This window comes from Tricharina praecox (genome assembly GCF_024521635.1).
Source record: "Tricharina praecox strain CBS 144465 chromosome Unknown BZA05scaffold_6, whole genome shotgun sequence".
Classification (NCBI taxonomy): Eukaryota; Fungi; Ascomycota; class Pezizomycetes; order Pezizales; family Pyronemataceae; genus Tricharina; species Tricharina praecox.
Genome location: NW_026250408.1, coordinates 378,982 through 394,124, shown reverse-complemented (window position 1 = coordinate 394,124; position 15,143 = coordinate 378,982). Strand labels below are relative to the sequence as shown.

Here is a 15,143-nt window from a genome sequence, read left to right as displayed (position 1 = left end):
AGAAGATTGTTTCGAGCGGGATTCTTTTTCGTTTTCCTTTCCTTTCCTTTGATTATTAATACAGCTTGCCAGCTTTGTAACGTTGTATGTACCCACCTACTTGTGTAATTTCGTTCGTTCGTTAGACACTTGTCAGGATACTTGGACTATGGACTGTATAGGTATCTATGGATCTATTGTGGACTTTGACGATCTCCGTTGCGTGAAGGGCGTGTCAGTGGGTGGGGGGTGAGTGATGTTGTGTGATATCAACACTTCCGGAGCACCTAACTACCCAACAGCAGAGGGAACCGCTGTTGCCTCCTCCCATGCTTTCACATATAAGTGTGTGGTTATAGCAAATGACTCATGTAGGATTGTCCATTGTCCATGAATATAACGGATTAGCTCTACCAGTAAACGGATAAATTTCCACCACTAGAATCGTTCATGAGATATCATACACGAAGCACTGAGGATATGATTCATAATCTTCCATCGCTCCGAGCTTGACATTTCAAAAGCAATCGCAGACCATATCTAAATACCTTAAGTATCCACATAAAACTAAACCAGTAGGCAATAGACAATAGGGTATCTATGGTATCATCCCATCATCCCGTCATGTCCAGCCATGTCCAGTCATATAATGTCCAGTCATATCCCATCATATCCAGTCATCCAGTCATATCCGATCATATCCCGTATCTCATCTCATCATATCATACCCCCATCACCCTCCCCCCTCCGTCCCCCCTTCCTTCCTCCCTCCCCCTCCCCCTTCCCCAGCCCACCACAGTCCACCCGTTCACCCCGTCAACTAGTCTTAACAAAATGCGTCTTAACATGCCTCCTGAGATTATCCTGCCGTGACAGTTTAGTGCTACAATACGGACACTGAAAGCTCGGCGTCTTTTTCTGTCCCGCCTGCTCCGCCTTCCCCATCCCTCCCGTCCCTCCCGCCGCCGTCGACACTGGTACGGGAACTGTCTCTGGCGGCCGCGGTTGGATCGGGAGTTGGTTCTGGTTGTGGTTGTGGTTAAGGTTGGTGTACGAGGCTGATAGTGGGCTGGTTTGTGGTGGCGAGACGGCGCTGGAGGGAAGTGACCAGGAGAATGGGGCTGTGCTTACGTTAGTTGATACGGACGGGGGGGGGGGATGTGGGGGAGGATGGGGACGTACGAGTCAGGACTTGCTGCTGCGGCTGTATCGGTTGTGAAAAGTTATTTTCCGGTTTTATACGCTGGAAAATCTGCTGCTGCAGCTGCTGCTGGTGGTGGTGGAGCTGGCTGTACATATCCTGCTGCTGATACATATCTCCCTGCGGGAACAGATCCTGCTGCCGGAACATTTCCTGCTGCTGCTGGAACATATCCCCCTGCTGGAACATGTCTCCCTGCGCGTACATATCTCCTCCTCCCCCCTGCTGGTACAGATCCTCCTGCTGCGGCGGCGGGAACTGGTCCATCTGCTGTTGGAACAGCCCCTGCTGCTGCTGGTGCTGCTGGTGCTGGTGCTCCTGCTGCTGGCTGAACCCATCGCGCAGCGACGTGAGCCGCGGTTTCCGCGTCAGGCCGCGGCCAGATTTCCCGCCGCGCAGGGAATGGTGGGCGTGATCGGCGTCTGATGGCGCGCTTTTGCCGCCCGAGTCCGGCACGCGGGAGCCTTTCGCCTGGGCGTGAGCGTGAGCCGGCGTCAGCGCCTGCGCGCCCTTGAGGGTCTTCGAGATGTGGTCGGTTCTGTCGGCGGGCAGGATGGGGTTCGACAGCTTCCCGTCGGCGTGCATCCACTTGTGGTCGAGCCCCCAGTCGCCCTGCCATTGCGACATCTTCTGGCCGTGCTTGAATTCCCAGGCTACGTGCGTCATGCGGTGGTGCCAGTCCTCGAAGGTGGCGGCGCAGAAGCCGCAGCGCGATTTTTGCGGCCCTTTGGATTTCTGCGCCCACGCTTCGAAGGAGAGGCGCCACTTCGTGATGCCGTGCATGCGCTTCAGATGCTGCTTGAGGTGGTCTTTTCGCGCGAAGATGCGTTCCGAGGGCCCGCGGCCGTGGCAGTACGATGCGTTGCAGCGGTTGGGGATGTTGGATTTCTCAGCGTGCACTTCGTCGCAGTACACGCATTCCTGTGTGCCGGTTTTGTACTGTCCTTCGGGCGCACACACCCATTTCTCGAGGACCAGGTGGATGACTTCTTCGTGGCGGCGCCAATCGCCAAAGTTGGCGAAGTCGGCCATGCAGAATGTGCACTGGTACAAGCGCAGCCCCTGGTTCGATGATCTGGCGCCCTTCCGTTTGCGCAGCCGGAGCACCTTCTTTCGTCGGCTCTCGAGGGAGTGCTGCGACATGGCCGAGTTGACACTGGAGTTCGAGTTCGAGTTCGAGGTGAGAACCGAGTGCGAGCTGTTGGAGGACGGGATGTCGCTGCTGCCTTCATCCGAGGGATTCGAATTGCTGTTGGAAGCGAATGGCGGTCTAGGCAGCAAGAAATCACCAGCCCTCGCACGCCGCGTTGCTTCCTTCTTGATGGCGTTCACATCAGCACCTTCATCTTCCGAGCCGCTGGTGGTGTATCGTTCGATCGGTGATGCGGGCTTCTTTTCGTCCGTCCATACGGTGTGATCCTGGCACTGTGAGGGTTTAGCTATCCGCAAACGGTAGGATTGACACTTGGGCTACCCACCGTCGAAGCATGTTGGTACCAGTTGAAGTCGGGCTTCGACAAGTCCAACGCGATCCAGTTCTTGCAGCTTGCGCAGAATCCTTCGTAGCCGGCGCCAACAATGCCAACAATTGGCTTCACCTCAAGCGGAGCCCAATACCGGAATCCGGTCTGGAAGTCCACCCCGTGGATCTCCTCTCTATGCGGACGGTACGCGAGCGAATCCACCAAGCAGGCCGGCTGACATAGCTCGCACAGTATTCCACCGCTCTCCTTCGGGATCTCGTCCCCGGTGACCGGTAGATTCCGCTTGGATGCGTAGTTTGTGGTGAACCACTCCATGATGGTCTCGGGGGTGTGCTGGAGACGGTCCCGTGGCAGCCAGCTATTGCGACCACGCGGTACGTCCGGCAGATCTGGGACAGGACGATCGAAAAGATCAACGCCTCGACTCGGCGGCAGCGGTTCGAGGTCGTACCCATGTTCGGCCGAGTAGTGCTGCGTGAGTTCATTGAGGAAATCGGTATTGTACTGATCAACGTCCAGAAACGACGGATCTAGCGGATTGTAGAAGGTCTCTGCGCCCGTCGTCGCCGGCAAGCCCATTGTGTGATCGATGTCTATGGTAGTATTCGGTACCTCGAGACGTACATGTCAACCCCAATGCGGCTTAAGACACATCAAGCAAGGGAGCGCGGAATACCATTTGACCCATTGACCAGGGGTCCTGAGTTTCGTAGCCCACCACCCGGGGCTGCGTTGTGGACGGGTCGGTGGTGGCGAGAAATGTGCCGTTGCCGCCGCCGCCGCCTCCGCCGCCACTTCCGTAGAACGACTCGTGGAACTGTGACTGCGCATCAGTGTACGGAACCTTACGTCCCCGTGTCAGCGCAGTGTGTCTCGATCAAAAGAGACGTCCGTTACAAAAACGAAACAAGTATAGAAACCGACATTGACACCGGAATTCGGTATGTAGTAGCCGCCCTCCGGAGGAGAGTACGGTGCTTGGAGGAGATCCGCCGGCTGCGCGTAAGCGCCTGTCACGGGGGGCTGGTATCCATCCCACTGAGATTGTTCGAGCGCCTGTTGCTGTTGCAGCTGCTGCAGTTGTAGCTGCTCCTGCTGCTGCTGCTGTAGCAATTCCAGTGGTTGCTGGTGCTGCAGGTTCTGGTTCTGTTGCTGTAGTTGCTGTCGCCGCTGCATCCGCGAGCGCAAGCTTTGTTGCTGATCGCCCTGGTACAATTCCCCTGCCGTTCCCACGTGCGCATAGATATCTTGGGGGTTCTGGTGGTGTGTATTCGAGTTCAGCTGGGCATACTCCATCGTTCGGCGGGCACTGCGGGCACTGCGGGCGGACAGGCGAAGACCGGGGCCAGGCGTTATGGATTGGGTCGGTTCAAGCGAGCGATGGTGACGACGGCGGGCGACGATGTGGGGTTCGCGAGTGCTTCCTGGGGGCCGGGGGCGGGAAGACTCAGTTACTTATAAAGCTCCGACAAAGAATAAGGTGGCGGCAAGCAGTCGGACTCGGTAGTAGACCGAAGAAGTAGTGGGGGAGGAACAGTGGGGAGGGGCTGTGGGATAAGGAAGTGGGATGTGGTGGTGGCAGTGGAGGAGTTGGAGGAGAAGTTGGTGGTGGTGGTGGAGATGCAGCAAACGCAGGCAAGCAATCATATCTCACCTGCAGCATGAACCCAGCTCCGGAATGGGTGGTATCGGTATGTATATGCAACGGAGTGGCCAGGGCACTCTATGGAGATGTTGGCCCACGAGGGGAGGACGGCAACGGTACTCGGGGCAGAGGGATGAAGATTTACAGAGTAACTACAGCCAATACCACAACGAGGACCGGCCATCAAAATGAAGTGCAAGCTTTTCTGAGGACACAGAGTATTGCGTGTTGGCCATGATCGACAGGCCGGTCAGCCCTGAATACAGCGCGCGTATATGCATAGTAAAAATACCTACCGACTCGATTTATGATTTGGCTTCACTACTAAAAGTTCACTTCGCTTCAGCAAGCTCTCTTCTTGGTGCTGGTTTTGGCGCCTCTCCCTTTCCAGAGTGCACAAGCCCAAAACAATAAGGTGATGTGTCTTGTCTCGTGTGTGGGTGTGTGTGTGAGGAATGGTGTGTGGAATGGTGTGTGGGTGTCTGCGGAGAGAAGCGAGACGAAGGGTTGGTGGGTGGTGATGATGATGATGATGGTGGTGGTGGTGATGGTGTGCGGGTGCCAGGGAAGTGGGCTGCGAAGGAGGGGCTCCCTGCCCTGGCGAACCAGACCGCCCACTGAAGTACCGGTAGGGCCAGCACCATTTGCCGCGATCAATCGAGATATCGATCCTCCATGTATGTAGATAGGAGATTTTTCGAGGGACAAGACTTGAAGAGACCAAGAGGAACGGCTAAAGAGGGGCCTTGAGGCTTGAGTGTCTACACGGACACACGCCACAGTCTGGACTCGGTTCCAGCCACAGATCTCAGCCGCAGACTGGACACTGTTTCAGCCACAGTGCTGGCCCCGACCATGGCCCGCTCCCCGCCCTTGGAGCTTCCGTGCTCACTGCTCACAGCCCCCCTCCAATGCATCTCGAATTCCAGAAGGCAGCAGCAGCAGCCCATCAGACGTCTTATATCCCGCCGAGTGCAGTTACATACCCCGAATGCCTGCTGTATGCGCCCACGCCCCGTGAGAACTTTCCCGTGCACGGCCAATCCCAATCCTGAAGACACTCGTATGTACGTACGGTACCTCCAAGTATCTACCCTACTAGTAGCAGTAGGGCACCTCAGCTATCCTTCAGGCCCACTGGGACTCCAAGCCTCAAACGCTCCGTCATGGTACTGGCGATCGCTAGCTCCAACCTCTTCGAATCACGCTGCAATATGCGATTACTCTGTCCTGGTAGGCGGAAATGGACATAAAACGGAAAAGGCCGACGGCCTCCGCCTAGAGCAAGGAATCTTATTCGACAGCCGTCCGACATGAAGCACCTCAGCCTCATCACCGCCACCCAACTGATCGTCGGAATCGATGTATGCCTACTGTCACCACTGCCCGTGCACCCCCAGTGAACTAGCTGTTACCTAAGCTACATCCATCTTCCCTCCTGGACCCTCTCCGAACGAACGTCGATCGCGTCAAGAGCTCTTCAGAGCTGTATCGGAATCGCTTCATCGCCTGCTGAACCACTGGACCGACCGCATCCAGCTACATCATCCCGCACAGCTCGTCCGCCCGCCAACACACGGCAGAACACGCCCCTCGCGATCCGAGCGTGAAGCTACCCGACGGAGATAGGCAGACAGACGGACAGACAGAGCGGACATGGCCTCTGGTGGGAGGACGACATCTGGTGCTGGCCGCGGAGCAGGAGCTGATAGCCCTATTCGTCGGGAAGCAGGACGCGAGGATGCGGTAATTACCAAGACCCCCGATCATTACATTTTTTGCAGGGGGAAGGCGTATGAACTCAGGCTCATGGAATCATTGTGTTGCGCGTCCATCTAGCTATCGAACCTCCAGAGATTGAGTTCGCGTCCGCAATATACCGAGCAGACCGGTTTCCGGTTCCCGCCCACGCCGCCCCGCGCCCGTCGACGGCGCCAGACGTCAGCGTCGATCAGCAGCTTCGAGGCCTACGTTCCGGCCAGAATGGAGAATACCCCGCGCTCGTCGGTCGATATGACGAATCGGCTTCGCGACCTGCGGTTGGATACGCTGGCGATGCTGGAGGGGGGTAGTGGTGCCATCCCACAGGTCCGATTTCACGAGTGCAATGTGCTCTTCGTGGTCAATGGCGGCACGCCGCAGCATCGCGGATTCAAGAACTTTGCGCATCAGTTATTACTGCGGCGAAAGCTGGCGCATCCTACCGCGCCGGCGACCACGAAGATGATATTCTGGAACGAGGCGTTTAACCAGTACGTGCTCCAAGAAGTCAGCGCCGTCGACGGCCAGATCAAGTCCGAGGTCGCAGACGTGGGATCGGTGTGGGATCTTACCAGGTTGGAGCCAGTGCAGCGACAGGCGGATCTCATCATCGTCTTTACAAATCGAAGCGGCGCCGCGTTATCGCAACGGTTTCTCCTGGGCATCGAACGAGCGGGGCTACAACTCACCCCGCACATCGTGGTGATGGCGAATGAGAATCCGCATAAACCGACTCCGAGGGAGGCGTTCGCCTCTGCGCTGCAATACACGAACCTTCCGAATGTCGCCGTGCTGTATCAGGTGACGCCGGCGTTCGACTCGTTGGGGTGGTGTCACATCCTCCATATCGACGGGAACCTCCAGTATCTTCGACGGCGCGGGAAATTCGATGGCCGCAACCTGAACCGGATGATAGAATGGATGGACCTGCCCGACCTCGAGCTAGGCGTCTCGTTGGAACGTCTGGTTCTGAACGGGATTCCGGGCTCGGTGATGAGTGCTGTTGATTCCCCGCTCGAGCAATCTCCGCCAATACAGGAAGACCCCGAAGAAGTAGTAGCCGCTCCCAGTGAACGTGTGGCGACGAGGATCCGGCGCATCTCCGAGCTCTTCGCGGCGCCCACGCCTGGGAGCGAACCGGTAATCTCGAGACTCCAGCAAGAGTTGCGGACAGAGCACCGGAGGAACAGCAGGATGGGCATGTCCATGGGTTCGATGTCGATGAGGGGATCGGCAAACGGCTCGATAGGCTCCTGGATAACTGGGCTGCCTTCCAACCGACCACTCAGCATCCTCGAGGAACCCTCCCTCCAACCAGCACTATCCAACTTTGGTGGCTCCTTCCGCGGCGAATGCCAACTCTGCTGCGAAGAAGACTCGCAGCTCGTCTTCCTCCTCAAGCAATCGGGAAAATCGATACCCCAGCAATTCCACGTGCAATGGCCGCTCGCCGTCGGTTCCGACCCCGAAAACGACATCATCTCGGCCTTTATGTGCTGCGACAACTGCAGCTTCTACGTGGTCGAGCAAGGCCGCACGCCCCTCCGCGAGCCCGCAACCGGCGCCTTCTCGCTAATCCCCTACACCACCAACGCCGACCGCTGGAAAGAAGACCTATACAAAGGCTTCCACCACTACGGGCGTCTCTCACGGGATCTCCTGCCCCTAATCTTCCTCTCCCTCGTCGACGAGACCCTCCGCGCCAAGTCCTGGGCGCGCCTCGACGGCAGCGAAGAGAACGAGCAGCGGCGCGACGCGCTGCTCTGGACTAAACGGGAGATCGTCGCGAACGTGCACATGTCGGGTGACGGACACGACGGGTACATCGGCGAGTGGATCTACGCGTGCGTTACCGCGCCGGCGCGCGGCTTCAACAGCATCGTGTACCGCTACCCGCTCCGCGGCTTCCTGTTCATGCTGCGCTTCGCCGACGAGATCCATCCGCACGCCGACGCGGAGCCACTCGGTAAGGTCCTCTGGGCCCGCATCCTCATCGAGGTCACACGGCACTTCCGCTCGCTCCTGGAGGTGTCGCCGGAGGCGTTCGAGACCGTCACTGGCATGGCCGTGGCTATCAACGAGGCGCTCCTTGGCGACGCCCTGAAGGAGGGCGACTGGCTACAGCATGCGGCGGCAGAGGGTGCGTTCCCCGAACAGGACTTGAATACGCTGAAGGCAGCGAAGGACGAGATGCGCTGGGTCACGGATAATTGTAGGTATGCCATGGTCATGTGGCTCAGCTATATGCCTAGCATCCAGGGCTTTGGTGAGAGCACGGACGCTGTCGTTACTGCGCTCATGGAGATCGCTGGCGCGGAGTTTGTCATCGGCGCGCCTGAGGAGGTCGGGAGGGAGTGGTGCGAGGAGTTGGTGCGGGAGACGTGAGCGGGGGAAGAAGGAGGGGGAGGGGAAGGGGGAAGAAGGAGGGGGAGGGGAAGGGGGAGGAGCGGGGATAAAGCTTCTTTGCATATTTCGTATGGGGTACGGTGTTTTTTTTTATACTTTTGGCTGGTGGGTGTGGAACTTTGGTACTGCAAGAGGTTTTATACATATCCATAATAGTTTCTTACGTTTGTGCTTGTCCGCTTCCGTGCCCGTGTTCTTGTGGTGGTGGCCGTGTCGTTGTTCGTGTTCTTATGGTGGTGGTTTGGGGGGATGTCTAGAGAGGTCAGAAGGTAGAGTTGGAGGGAGGGGGAATCGACGGCTGCTGGAGATTCGAGACCGATAACAATGAAGTAGTCCGTGACAATCGTGAATGATTATTTGTGGTTTTGTGATGATTGCGATTCTCGTTGAAAAGCCACCGTCGTCACTCGTCCAAGGTGCATTTGTCATATATGCGTCTCGAGAATCCTGTTTATTCTCATACCTGCTTCTGCTTCTGTCGGGTATGTCTAGATGGTCATCCCCTGTGTTTTGCGAATGAATCAAGCAACTGAAACATCACTCATATTTTCAACAATTATGCAACAAGAAAAGCGAGTGATAGAACGGAACGGTCGTGTAAAACTTTTGGAAGGAAGGAAGGAAGAAATCAAGTGGTAAGTGAGAGTGGGAGCGGAATAGCTGGTGGCTACAAACCAATGACGTAGGATGTAGATATTCCTGTGGGGCGGTTGATGGAGTGGTACCAGGTGAGATCACAATGTGTCACTCGATATTTCGCAGGTTTCGATTTCGGTCGATGGGGGACTGTAGAGTATAGTAGGCGAAGCCCGTCTTCATCGGTGGGAGCAAGAACGCCAGAGGCCGCAGAAGGCACGCAAACCCCATAAACAAGAGTCGGAAAACCTTCAATCAGAGGCGAGCCTCCGAGGGTAGGTGGGAATAGAGGGGAGAGAGGAGAGGTTGGAACTTGGAAGGAGCGGGCATGCAGGCCCATATCAGTCTTTACCGTGTATCTATCTACATTGCTGGGACAGGCCACGGCCTACGACGGGGGTAGGGGAAGGACAAAGCCACATCGGGCCGCTCGATGGAAGTTGGGCTGGACAGTGAAGTGGAAACGGGGGAAGGGTGATTGCAATGATCTGGATAGGCCGTATGCAATTACTGATTAAACAAAAAATAGAGGGTTGTGTTCTCGAGCGTGATATTTAGGCGTAATCCCGTAAGTTTCCAAATTTCAAGATGTCGAAGCGTAAGGTGTCGTTTCCACGGTCCCCGCTCGCGGTGGGAAACGGATCAACACAGAGTTACCGAACGGAGCAGGTATCTACATCTAGGTATCTACGGCACATCTACGGTAGATATAGTGCACCCGCCGATCACCGCACGTTGCACGATCCGCTCGCTCGGAACCACTGTTTCGGCTTTCGACTCTCGACTCTCGAATGCACCGCGGGTAAAACAATGAAACAACGTCGGGGTCGACAGAGCCCCTAGCGTGCGCGTGCTCGGAGATCGACTCGGGGATCGACTCGGGGGGTGGGAGGGAGGGGGGATTCGGAGTTTACGCTTTGCGTGGGAGGGGGGATCACAGTGTGTCACCCGTGTTCGTCCAAGAATTGCTCACGATTCACCTCACTACCCCGGAATCCCAGATTGACTGACTGCCGGACGGGAAACGAAAGACGCGTGTACCAGTACATACCACTTATACACACCTGCCCACTCATAGAGTACACACGATTCCAATCCCTACGTATCCGCTTATTCGAACTCCAATCAATGGGATCAATGGGATTCAATCAACAGGATTCCATCAATGGGATTCATACTCTCCATAGGGCTGCATCCGCAGATTCAGATTTTGCCGATTCGCAGGTCACGTCCGCCCGTCTGTACTCAGTAAGTTCATATCTACCCGCTTAATTATCCCCGAACCGGTGGCCCGAAGCGCCCTCCTCAGCTCCTCGCCCCTCTCGCCAGACCTGTGGCGTGGCGTGGAGTTCAGCTGAAATCCGAGTCGGAATTGGTATGAGACATCGCCACGCAGAGTCGCAGACTACAACACGGGGGATGCATATGCAGGTACCGTAGGTGCTTACATACAAAAGTAGGGGAAAGGGGAGGAAAGGGAAGCGTTGGAGGGAAGCGAGCGAGGGGGAAGGGGGGAGAGGGAAGCGAAGAGCCTGCTGCCTGCTCTGCCTGGGTCGGAGACGTGAGAGGTGAGAGGTGGACTGGACTTGACGGCGAGGCGAGGCGAGAAGGGGTTGTCTCTCTCTCTCTGTGTGTGTGCTGCGTGCGCGGAAGGGCTGAACTGAACTGAACAGGTAATGAAACCTGCGATTGGAGGACGCAGGATTGCTTCCTTCACGATGCCCTGGCAGCCCTGCCCTGCCGTAAATAACTGGAGTAACACCGAACACAGAACACAGAAGAGAAGAGTGCTCCTGCGCACGAGCACGAGCACGAGCACGAGTGAGCGTTCCTTCATCTTCAGCTCTCCATTCATATCCGTCGCCCCCAGGCGCCAATGGTAATGTTAACCGCAGCTCGGATCCACGATATCCATGCATTCATACATCCATTCATTCGCAGTAGTTACCAAGTATCTGTGTAAGCATCGCCATCACGTTTTGACTCCGGGATGCTGATGCTGATGCTGATGCTGATTCTGATGCAGATTCTGATTGATTCGCTATGGCCCCCCACACATGGTTTGCGCAGTCGGTAAGAATTAAACTCCAACCACGCACCCTCCACCCTTCGCCTGGGATTGGGATGTAGAGCTTGGCTACAAACTCTAGACCATCGGGGGGGACGGGGACGGGGACGGGGACGGGGAGCACACGACTTTGTAACTAATTCTATGATCTAGGGGCGACTCGAAGCTCCTTTGAAACCACGTAGAAGCACCTCTGGTAGTTCTTCTCTGCGCGAAGACTCACGCAACACGTGCGAAGAAAAAAATGCCGTCTTCTCTGTATCCACATACCTACCACCCAGGCCCATATCTAGCAGAAGAAGATGAAGAACCCCCGGCCCGAAATGAAGCCAACCAAAAGCCTCGTCAGCTGCGAGTCGCGAGTCGCCCCCTTTCTTTCCATTTTCTGCGCAGTCGGTGGGTGTCCACTGTCCAGGCCCGACCGCGGTTTGGTTTGGTTTGGTTTGGTTTGGTTTGGTTTGGTTTTAGCGAAGCTTCTGGCTTGCGTGCACTCCTACTCCAGAGTAGCGGGAGCGAGGGAGGGAGGGAGGCAGGAGGCAGGAGGCAGGAACGCGAGCTCGAGCTCGAGCCCGCTAGCCACAGAGAGTAGAGCATGGCTGAAAGGTTTCTGCCCGTGAGTGAGTGAGTGAGTGGGTGAGTGGGTGAGTGGGTGAGTGAGTGAGTGAGTGAGTGAGTGAGTGAGTGAGTGAGTGAGTGAGTGAGTGAGTGAGTGAGTGAGTGAGTGAGTGCTCGAGCGAGAGCAAGAGCTCGAGGTTTCTGCTTCATGTATATTTACTTGAGACTCGAGAGTCTCGCCGGGTGTGTGGTAGTTACCGGTACGAGCTCACCGAATGTCGGAGATGCGGAGTCGGTGGGGAGTCGGTGGGGATACCGGTAGCTGGATTATGTAGGGACATAGGGACATACAACGGTAACGGCTTTCCAGGTACTGTAGGTACTCTATGTAGAGTACAGACACGACGCGCCTGCCATTCCACCGCCGGTGAAGGCATCTCTGCAGTGTACCACTATACAAACATACTAGTAATCACGACGGATACGATCCCGGGAGTTTGGTGACAGGCACCACAGTCCATTTATTCGGCTGGTGTCTCCGTTTCACACCGGCACACACGCACACACGCATACACCCTGCGTAGAAGAGAGGGGGAGAGAGACCGTGATGACTCGACTCTCTTCTGCAGGCCCCATGCAATGCGGTGGCAGGGGGGAGGACGAGAAAGTCGTGGAAAAGGGGATCCCGGTAACCAATGAGCGCGCCGAGCACGAGACACCGGCGGTTCGATGCGCCTAGCGACGAGAATCGCATTTCCTGGGCAGGTGGGTATCTGTTGGAGTTGGATGCGCAGCGTAGAGCAACGTCGGTGTAGTAAACATAGCGACAGACTGTAGATACCTTCCTATCGATGCTCCCCAAATAGCCATCAATCCAGTCATCCATCGGCCCATCCACCCATCAAGGCGCCGTCTGATCTTCTTCCTCAGCCTTTGTTCGTCTTTCTGTATATTCGTTATGGGCATCGATGGTCACAACGACTCTGCGCTCAGCCATCCAGATCGGTGGACACAAACCGACCGTTACTCTTTGCAGGCCAAGTCCATATTCTCGGTACATATGGTACGGACCTAGGAATGCAACTATTCTCGCCCAGTGCTATGATCCTTGCGATTCCTTGCCGCATTAATGCTTGCTGGCCAGCACTTTCGCTCGTCTCTGCAAATTTCCCCTGGCTAGACGGAAAGTGGCGGTGAAGGTGGTGGTAGTACTACCAGAAGTGGAGGTGGAGGTGACGGTGGAGGTGGACGAGTGCCCCTCCGCTGAATCCTTGCCGCGTCACTTTGTTGTTCCTGGCAGATTGCACGCAAGCAACTCAGCCCAGCCCCAGCCCGGTACCACCTCCTCCACACACCACTCTCACTCAGGCACACACCCCATCCGTATAAGACTCGGTACCCATCTCACTCCCCTCCCTTCTTTCACTTCTTCATCGCATCCTCGTCGTTCTCTACACCAAAACCTTCGCCGTCATTCATTCTTTTGCTGGTTAAATACCGCACCACATTCTTTACAGTCGCTTCAAAAAAAACAAACAAACAAACAAAACACTTTCGAAAACCCCTCCACCTTCAAATAATCCTCACAATGAAGGCCTCCATCTTCGCCGGCGCTGTCGCCTACTTCGCTGCCCTCGCTGCTGCCTACACCACTCCGGTTGGCGAGCCCCAGGGAAACCCCTTCCACACTCCCGCCCGTGGTGAGAGCGTTCCCGTTGGAAAGTCGTACACCGTTACTTGGACTGTATGTATCTCAATCGCTCGCGCACTTGGTCGCAAACGAAACTGACAATTCAGCCCACCTCCGATGGAACCGTGTCGCTGGTCCTCCTCCGTGGCCCGTCGACCAACGTGGTCCCCATGTACGCCATCGCCGAGGCCATCCCCAACACCGGATCTTACACCTGGACCCCGGCTGCCACGCTCGAGGACGACGTCTCCCACTACGGAATCCAGCTGATCCAGGACGCGACCGGTTACTACCAGTACACCGACCAGTTCGGTGTCTCCAACAAGGCGGTCGCTTCGTCGTCCACCCCCGAGGCCGCCCCGGCTTCCACCGCCGCCCCTGAGGAGACGGAGGTCATCACCCCGGAGTACACCACGTCGGCGCCCGCTGCCGCCGAGCCCACGTACGAGGCTGAGCCCACTGAGGCCGAGGTTGAGGAGGAGAGCATCTCGTACTCTACCCACTATGCCACCCTGACTTCTTGCGACTGCACTGAGACCCCCACTAGCTACGCTGTAGTCCCCACTGGAACCGGATCCCAGGAGGCCGTTAACTCCACCGGATACAACGTCCCGTCGTCCACCACCCCTCCCACCGCCGAGTACACCGGAGCCGGATCGCAGCTTAAGGTCGGCGGTGCCCTCGTCGCTGTCGTTGCTGCCATGGGTATGTGTCTTCTCATCTGAACCCCCATCAATCTCTCCCTGCATCGTCTAACAAATACAACAGCCTTCACCCTCTTCTAAATCACCGGATTTACATAATGCAATAATGTGGGGATCTGTTTGGAGGAGCATTGGTGTAATTAGTCAATTGTGAGGAGATGAGGAATGAGAGGATTCGAATTCTGTCAACAAATGTCACGTGGAGAGCATTACAGCTCCACCATTTGTTTGGCTTCCAAATTCTGTTGTTTTTTCTCTTCCGTTTTCTTTTCTCTTCTATTGTGGTTCGCGTGAAGGGAGAGGAGAGATTTGTGCGAGAGCATGCATGTGTGATTTTTAGTTTGCTGTTCTGTTCTGTTCATTCATTTCTGCTGTACATATCATTATACCCCCGGATTATCTTTTTTTCTTTTGATTTTTTCCTCGATTCAAAAACGTGCATGGGATTATAATTACAGGTTGGTTTTTGTTCTGACACGTTTGTATTGTATTGTCTGTCCTGTCTGTCTGCATTATTATTGTTTGTACTCGTATTTTGGTCCGCTCTTTTTTTCTTTACCTCGTTTTCTCTGGAGTTGCGATAGATAGAAATCGGATTTGTTCTTTCATTCTTTCATTCTTTCATTCTTTCATTCTCCATTGTGTTCCCCTGAATGAGGCTGTGGGAGTGAGTGGGTGAGAAAGTTCCCGGCCAGTTCCCGTAATTTGCACTCTTACTTTTAACTGTGTGGTCTGTGGTCTGGTTGGTGGTCGAGCACGAAAGAAATTAAAGGGGGAGTGGACACTCAGATAGGAAGTTGGGACAACTCCCTATCCGAGTGTGCCAAGCGCCCGGCGCGTGCGGGTTGTGCCTGGGAGAAGAGGGGGGACTTGGAAGGGAGGGTGGGCTGATGCCTACTTGGGTAGTGGGGTTGCTTAATGGGTTAGTGGGGTTAGTCGGTTAGGTAGTGGCTTGGGTGGTTTGGGCGGGTGGTTTGCGAGCGAGCGGGATGGGGTGGCTCGGCGGGATGGCTT

At 55.8% G+C, this 15,143-nt stretch overlaps 4 protein-coding genes across 4 annotated transcripts; 3 read left to right on the top strand and 1 right to left on the bottom strand.

Moving 5' to 3' along the window:
• Positions 1 to 795: 795 nt before the first annotated feature.
• BZA05DRAFT_442890 (uncharacterized protein) lies at positions 796 to 3,960 on the bottom strand (the record flags this gene model as incomplete). Its single annotated transcript, XM_051486808.1, has 5 exons — positions 796 to 1,100; positions 1,162 to 2,605; positions 2,659 to 3,276; positions 3,341 to 3,508; positions 3,589 to 3,960. 5 exons carry the CDS (start codon positions 3,958 to 3,960, stop codon positions 796 to 798), a joined length of 2,907 nt encoding a protein of 968 aa, XP_051341520.1.
• A 1,622-nt stretch (positions 3,961 to 5,582) lies between these two features.
• On the top strand, positions 5,583 to 8,465 carry BZA05DRAFT_472115 (uncharacterized protein). The gene is made up of 2 exons (XM_051488000.1): positions 5,583 to 6,055; positions 6,149 to 8,465. The coding sequence occupies exons 1-2, from the start codon at positions 5,966 to 5,968 to the stop codon at positions 8,453 to 8,455; spliced, it is 2,397 nt and encodes a 798-aa protein (XP_051341519.1). The 5' UTR covers positions 5,583 to 5,965; the 3' UTR covers positions 8,456 to 8,465.
• A 31-nt stretch (positions 8,466 to 8,496) lies between these two features.
• On the top strand, positions 8,497 to 8,830 carry BZA05DRAFT_390882 (uncharacterized protein). The gene has a single exon (XM_051482925.1). It carries the CDS (start codon positions 8,547 to 8,549, stop codon positions 8,796 to 8,798), a length of 252 nt encoding a protein of 83 aa, XP_051341518.1. The 5' UTR covers positions 8,497 to 8,546; the 3' UTR covers positions 8,799 to 8,830.
• Positions 8,831 to 13,323: 4,493 nt separating this feature from the next.
• Positions 13,324 to 14,210, top strand: BZA05DRAFT_416812 (GPI anchored serine-threonine rich protein; the record flags this gene model as incomplete). Its single annotated transcript, XM_051485431.1, has 3 exons — positions 13,324 to 13,479; positions 13,533 to 14,130; positions 14,194 to 14,210. 3 exons carry the CDS (start codon positions 13,324 to 13,326, stop codon positions 14,208 to 14,210), a joined length of 771 nt encoding a protein of 256 aa, XP_051341517.1.
• Between the last annotated feature and the right edge of the window lie 933 nt (positions 14,211 to 15,143).